The sequence below is a fragment of the Camellia sinensis genome, chromosome 5 (genome assembly GCF_055761805.1).
Source record: "Camellia sinensis isolate YWXY chromosome 5, ASM5576180v1, whole genome shotgun sequence".
NCBI classification, from domain to species: Eukaryota; Viridiplantae; Streptophyta; class Magnoliopsida; order Ericales; family Theaceae; genus Camellia; species Camellia sinensis.
In genome coordinates this window covers 82,172,556-82,179,918 of record NC_138965.1, presented here as the reverse complement: position 1 = coordinate 82,179,918, position 7,363 = coordinate 82,172,556, and the positions used below count along the sequence as shown (strand labels likewise).

The 7,363-nt window shown below is 37.9% G+C and overlaps 1 protein-coding gene across 1 annotated transcript; it reads right to left on the bottom strand.

Annotated features, from left to right (window-relative positions):
• Positions 1-2,158: 2,158 nt before the first annotated feature.
• Positions 2,159-6,338, bottom strand: LOC145791494 (putative mitochondrial protein AtMg00820). Its single transcript, XM_082871850.1, has 2 exons — positions 6,207-6,338; positions 2,159-2,458 (listed from the first exon to the last, which is right to left on the bottom strand). Exons 1-2 carry the CDS (start codon positions 6,336-6,338, stop codon positions 2,159-2,161), a joined length of 432 nt encoding a protein of 143 aa, XP_082727976.1.
• Between the last annotated feature and the right edge of the window lie 1,025 nt (positions 6,339-7,363).

Here is a 7,363-nt window from a genome sequence, read left to right as displayed (position 1 = left end):
AATTTGCATGCTTTCATAGATGAAATCAAGTATGGGGGAGGTATGACACCAACTCTGTTAAATATAAATTCAGGCAACCCCGGTGGATGACAAACAACTTGATTTGTTATACAATCAATGGAGGCATGATATTTTGTTAACCAATCCATTCCCAAAATTACATCAAAATGATCAAGATTCAGAGGTAGCAAATCAACATATAAAATCACATCTCCAACAACAATCTCACATGTAGAATACATATAAGCACAAGTCATAAACCCCCCAATAGGTGAAGACACAGCTAATAAATAGTTCATGGGTTCCAATGGTCTATTAATTTTCTTGAAAAAACATGCGAGACAAACGAGTGTGTAGACCCCGAATCAATCAAAATATACGCATTTTATGCACAAATTGGAAGTATAGCTGATACTACAGCCTCAGTATTCTGCACATCTCTTGGTACTAGAGCAAATACCAGGCCTTGACTCAATGTTTCTTTCCCAGAAGTTGTTAGGAATTGATCCTTTCTAACCAAGATCGGTGAGACACGAAATAACAAACAAGAAAGAAATTAACGAATTAAACAAATCACACACACAAGAATACAATGATTTACGTGGTTCACCCCAGAATAGGGTTACGTCCACGGCTGCTGTGGTTTTCAGTATGATCAGAAAAATACAACTCTCTCTTAACCTAAAAGAGGCGCTCTCTCATCTATTTATAAGTATAGAATTAGGGTTACACGGAAGCACATGAGAATTACAAAAGTACCAAAAAAAAGCCCCCCCAAACCCTCCATTAGACCCAGTGTTTGAGTGAACAATAGGGTTGAGTGAACAGTACTTATCAAAGTCCACCGACCCAACAATCTTCCACTTGGAACCTAATAACACAAGCTCTCCATCATCTTCATCACATAGAAAAACACCGCAACAATTCGATCTTTCTTCATCAATCCTGAAGGCCAACTGAAGTTGCACACAACTTCAGTTTGTCAATGGTGACTGTCTTGGTTAATATATCTGATGGATTCTTACTGCCTTGGATCTTCTCAAGAGACAAGACCTCATCATCTACAAGTGAACAAATGAAATGGTATCGCAGCTGAATGTGTTTCATCCTAGAATGAAAAGTCAGATTCTTTGCAAGATGAATAGCACTTTAACAGTCACTATGCAAAATACTCATCTCTTGCGTCTTACCCAACTCTGCTAGGAAATTCTATAACCAAGTCATCTCCTTCCCAGCTTCAGTAATAGCAACATACTCAGCCTTTGTTGTAGAAAAGGCCACAATCTTCTGTAACTGTGAAATCCAACTCACTGCTGTACCACCCAATGTATAAACATAACCAGTAGTACTCTTTCTGTTATCCATATCACCAACCAAGTCTCCATCAATATAACCATGTAACCCGATGTTGGTTCGTCTGAAACAAAGTGCCATGTTTGTAGTACCACTCAAGTATCTAGGGATCCACTTTACTGCCTCCCAATGTTGTTTGCCTGGATTACTCATATACCTACTAACCACTCCCACTGCATGTGCAATGTCTGGTCTAGTACAACCATATCATACATTATGTTACTGATAGCTGAAGCATATGGAACATGTTCTATATAAGCATGCACTTCTCGGTCTTCAAAGATTGCTCTTTGGTAAGTCTGAAGTGGCTAGCCAATGGAGTGCTCACTGGTTTTGCACCATCCATGCTAAACCTCTTGAGAACTTTCTTGATATACTCAGCATGTTACAACTTCAAAGTACCATTTGTCTTGTCCCTAGGAATCCTCATACCAAGGATTTTGTTTGCAACTCCAAGATCCTTCATCTCAAATTGGTTGGACAAAAGTTTCTTCAATCTTTTTATCTCTTCAATGCTAGATCCTGCGATAAGCATATCATCAACATATAAGAGCAAAATAATATAACTTTTGTCAAACCTCTTAATATAACAACAATGATTTGCTTGACATATTGTAAAACTGCTGCTACACGTAAACCCATCAAACTTCTTGTACCACTGCCTTGGGGCCTATTTCAAACCATACAAGCTTTTTCAAAATTTGCATACAAATTCCTCTTTGCCACGTGCCAACAAACCTTGTGGTTGCTTCATGTAAATTTCCTTCTCCAAATCACCATGGAGAAAAGTCGTCTTCACATCCATCTACTCAAGATGCAAATCTTCAGCAACCATAATTCTCGGCACCATTCTGATAGTGGTCGACTTCACAACTGAAGAAAAAATTTCAGTGTAGTCAACCCTTTCTTTTTGTTGAAATCCCTTTGCAACCAATCTGACCTTGTAGCGTTTACTCCCATCATGTTCCTGTTTGACCCTGTAAACCCACTTGTTGTGCAAAGCTTTCTTACCCATTGGTAATTCAGTCAACTTCCATGTCTGGTTTGCCATGAGTGAATCTATTTCATCCTGCATAGCTGACTCCCACTTAATTGAATCATCAACCTGCAAATCCTCATCATAACTTTCAGGTTCACCCCCATCAGACAACAACAAATAATATAAAGATAGAGACCAATGTTGTGTAGGTTTAGACTCTCTTTCTGGCCGTCTCAACTCTTTGTTTGTGGAATAAGCTTTTTAGGATTATTTTGAATCCTACTATTCAAATCACTCTCACTAATCTCCTCTAACTCAACATGCTCATGACAAGTAACAGATTCAGATCCAGATTCACATGCAGACTTATCTCTATCTTTGTACAGTGCTTTCCCATTAAACATGACATCTCTACTTCTGATTATTTTTTGATTTTATCATCATTTGGACACCCCATTTTTGATCGCCCTTATGACTTGGACGTCATCGCTTGCATACCCAATGATGAATGTATATACTTGTCAAGTGTTTGAAGTCCTTAACGGAATGCCACAGCTTTGAGCCTTTCAAATGCCACACCCCTGTTGCCTTGTTTTTGGACCAAAACTTAGATTTTCAAGCCTGCAACCTCTTATGGGCTGCCGGCCACTTCTATTGGCAGCTGGCCATTGTTATTGGTTGCCGGCAACCAATGTGTTTTGCAAATATTTTGTGACAGTTATGCCAGCTGTTTGCTTAGATGCTTGCATCTGCTCCCACGTGTATGGATGAATGTTTCTGAGGGAGGTTCATGTTTCCCTATATATAGAGGACCTTCCCTCTTGCTTTGGGGTTAGAAAAATTTTGGACCAAAATTTTTCCTCTCTCTCTTGCAAATTTCTTCACCTTTGCCTATACACTCTTCACCTTTGCTTATACACTCTTAACCAAACATCTCCATCTTTGAGCTGAGGTATCTTTGAGCCTTGTTTGAGCTCTTGAGGGTGTGTTTGCCTTGTTTTATTGCTTGAAAGTGATCTCATCTTCAAGAGGTATAAAGCTTTGCCTCTTTACTTGTTTTAATTACTCTTTTTCTTATTAGTTTCCAACTATTTTTGGGCTGTAAAAACTCTATATTTTTAAGCTGAAACTTGGGTTTTAAGGCCAACAAAGGTTGAGGGGTGGTTCACCCTTCTTTACACCTTGCTTTCAAGGCCTTTACCCTTGTGTTTCCCACCTTTACACTATCTTTCATTGAGATTTTAAACACTAATTTTAAGAGTTATTTCAGTGGGTAAAATCATGTTTTGAAGTCCAAAATTGGAAGGGTTAGCCTTCCTCCTTGTGTTTTGCTTATTAGCCTAGCATGATCCATGTTTTAGCTTATTGTCCTATCTATTTTTGTCTTAATTCCAGCATATTTTAGAATTTGTTTAGCACTATTTTAGGACTATTTTTACGTGTTCATTGCATTTGAGCCTTATGTTGCATGCTCGTAGTGTAATTGTCCTCATAAGTTTGGCGTTTTAGGCTTTAGACACCACCATATTTGAGTTGATTGTATTTATTTATGGCTTTCCATACTTGTTCTCACCTTTAATCACCTCTGCAACCTCCCTCATTTCTTGGCTTTTTCTTGCTTTGAAAGTGGTTTCAAATTATTTGTTTGTTTAAGCATGAGATTGAGGTGTCATGTTTAATGGTTTAAACCCTTTGAGGGTTCATTACGAATGGTATGATGTCTCTTTCATGTCCAAAGTAACACTTGGTTTGAGCCCTCTTTCCATTAGAGGACTTAAATTCACTTGTGGACTTAATTGATTAAAGAATTGAGAGGTAATTAAAATGGAGTAATAAAATTGATGAATAGAAAAGAGCAAGATAATAATTTGGTTTGGGTTCAATCGGACGTTAATTGAACCCTTTGAGTCTTGAGTCATTTCATACTCATTAGTGATGAAAACGGTTCAAGATTCATTGTCAATTACTTCTCTTGATCTTCATGATAGGGAGGTGATTTTGAGAGCCTAGTTTTGTTGCATTCATTGAACTTGCACACTTGATTCATAAGCCATCATGCAATAAAATTGCATCGATTGGTGGTTTGTGAATCAAACTTACTACTCCTTTGAGCTGTTCAAATGATAAGGAGGGATAAATTGTTCAAACAAACCCTTGAGAATACCCTATCCCTGCTCTGTTTGCTCTCTGTTGCAGTAAGACAATCCAGTCATCAGTGGCCGGCAATCCATCATCAGTGGATGGCAAGCCCTCTGCCGGCCACCTGTGCAAAATCCAGCAGTGTACTTTTGAAGCAGAACAGAGTTGGTTTGGAGGTGGAAAACAGTGCAAGTGTTCCACTGTGCAACAGAGGCATTCAGCAGCAGAAACAGTGGCTTTTTCGGGTGGAAAGTTCGCGCATGCATGAGCATTCCTCGTTTCCCGAGGAGAAGTAATTAGAGTAGTTAATTTAGTTACTTCATGTTGTAATTAATTAGTTGTAGCTAGTTAATTTTGTAAAGTGTTGTAGTTAATTTGTTAGTTAAATTCGTTATTTAATTTTGTCTTGTAATAATTAGTTAGCTAGAATAGTTGGTTAATTTATTGTAATAACTAACTAGAATAGTTAGCTTTATTTGGATTTGTAATAATTAATTAATTAGTTTAGCTTTAATTAGTTAGCTAGTTAGTTCATTCGGACCCTCCTGTGTGAGGGCATAATGTTGTAATAATGTGTATGACTTCCAACCCCACGTCCTTCTCCCTTTTATTTAACTGCTTACGATGGTTAGATTAGGGCACCATGTTTTGTTTAGCATACTTCATGTTTTGCATCCACTTGTCTTGCATATACCGAGGCTCGGTGCATCATTCTAACTTGCATTGTCCTTTAAATACTTCTTTGAAATATGTGCTTAGACCGCATACTATCAAATTGATTCACATACTATGTTTAGTAGCCGAGCCTAGTAATTGCATATCGCATGTGTTGTATTAGTCATATTGCATAGGTAAGAATCATGAATTTTTTCTAACTCGTTTCTCTTATTGGCTTGGAGTACTAGGTGAGCCTTTACTCGCTTTAGCATATTGCATGCTAATGTTGCCATGTTTAGCATGCTTGCCATGAGGCTAATTGTTTAAGTGCTATAATTGCTTGAATACTTGTGGATGAAGGCTTATTTCTTGAATTGGAATAATTTGAGTAATGTTCATATGCGATCACTTTTACAAGTGGTACATATTCGAAACAATTTTCAAAACAAACATGAATCAAGGGTTCCAATTCTTGCAAGTTAGTCTATACTTGTGTGTGTGCTCATCACATAGTAATGCTAGCCTAATAAATTGGAACAAGAGCATATAATGTACACAAGATTCATATCATGATTAGTAGAGGCCGATCTTTGATCCGGCGAGCGGGGGTGCTCAATTTATGACCTTCCCCTCTCGTACATAAGTTCCAGAGCCGAGACAATCTTGGTAATGATAGACATGTGGCCTTTGGCACGAGTCATGGGTTTCCTAAATTTTTCAAAAATATTTAGGTGGGCGACTCTGTATCTGGCAAAGCAACCCATTTTTGGCAATTTGAATCAAAATCAATTTTTCAAAAGATTTGCCAGATTTGGACTCTTTGGTGTTTATCTATTTCACATTGCACTTGTGGAATCAAAGTCCGAATTGCAAGAGTCCGATACTATAGGGCTTATTTGTCTTCCGAAAGGGGGCACAAAAAGTCGAGCTACACATCCCAAAACCGATAACCAAATTGATCAATACCATACCCAATAAAAGTATATTTAACAGATTTTGGATCAAGTTTACTTCTATCAGCAAAATCTATATGCACATATGAAACACAACCAAATACCTTCAAAAAGGAAAGATTTACCTCTTTACCACTTAAAGCTTCTTCTGGTAACTCTCCATCCAATGGAACATATGGACCACAGTTGATCAAATATGCTGCAGTGTTAACTACATCTGCCAAAAACATCTTTAGTAATTCGGCTTGTATCCTCATACTTCTAGCACGTTCATTCAAAGTTTATTCATGCGTTCTGCAACGCCATTCTGTCGAGGTGTTTTTTGAACAGTCTTCTCCATTCTAATTCCACTTTCTGCACAATATTTCTTGAACTTATTGTCCTCATATTCCCCTTCATTATCCGATCTCAAGCACTTAATTTTCAATCCTGTTTTAGTCTCCACCAAGGCTTTCCACTTCGTAAAAGCAGTATAAACTTCAAATTTATGTTTCAGAAAATAAACCCATACCTTTATTGTTGACTCGTCGATAAAGGTAACATAGTATGATGATCCTCTAAGAGATGAAACTGGTGCAAGTCCCCACACATCTATATGAATCAACTCTAATTTTTCTGATTTTGGTTTCCTGTCATCCTTTGAAAAACTGACCCTCTTGTGTTTGCCAAAGATGCAATCCTCACAAAAGTCAATGTCCACCGATTTCAAATTTGGCAGTTTCCCTTTAGATGCAAGTACCTTTATCTCTTTTTGACTCATATGCCCAAGCCTTTGGTGCCATATATTTGAGTCTTCCTTTTCACTAGCAACTCCTACTGTATCCCTATTATTCGTAGTCATGTAAAGGGTGCCTTCTTTTTTACCACGGGCAACAACCATGGCTCCTTTGGTGATTTTCCACAAACCACCCATGAAGGTTACAACATGACCTTCATCATCAAGTTGTCCAATAAAATCAAGTTTCTTTTCAAACCAGGCACATGTCTGACATTCTGTATCTTCCAAATAGATCCATTTGGCAACCTGATTGTTACATCCCCTTTACCCACAATCTTCAATGGTTCATCATCAGCCAGATAAACTTCCCGAAATCACCACCAATGTAATTGTCCATGATTGCCCTCTGTGAAGTAGAATGGAATGATGTCCCAAAATCTAAAATCCAAGATTCAAGAGGGCTGTCAATACTCAAGATCAAAGCATTATAAATCTCCTCTGTTGCAGCATTAGTAGACTTCTGATTTTGATCACCTTTGTTCTTATTCAATGTTGGGCAATCTC

What these genes read in the sequence shown, in the direction of transcription:
- LOC145791494 (XM_082871850.1), bottom strand. Translation starts at nt 6,338, where the DNA reads ATGAGGATACAAGCCGAATTACTAAAGATGTTTTTGGCAGATGTAGTT. An exon ending in AAGCTTTAAGTGGTAAAGAG is followed by an intron (nt 2,459 to 6,206) that starts GTAAATCTTTCC and finishes GAGGATTTGCAG; the next exon opens with GTTGATGATTCAATTAAGTG.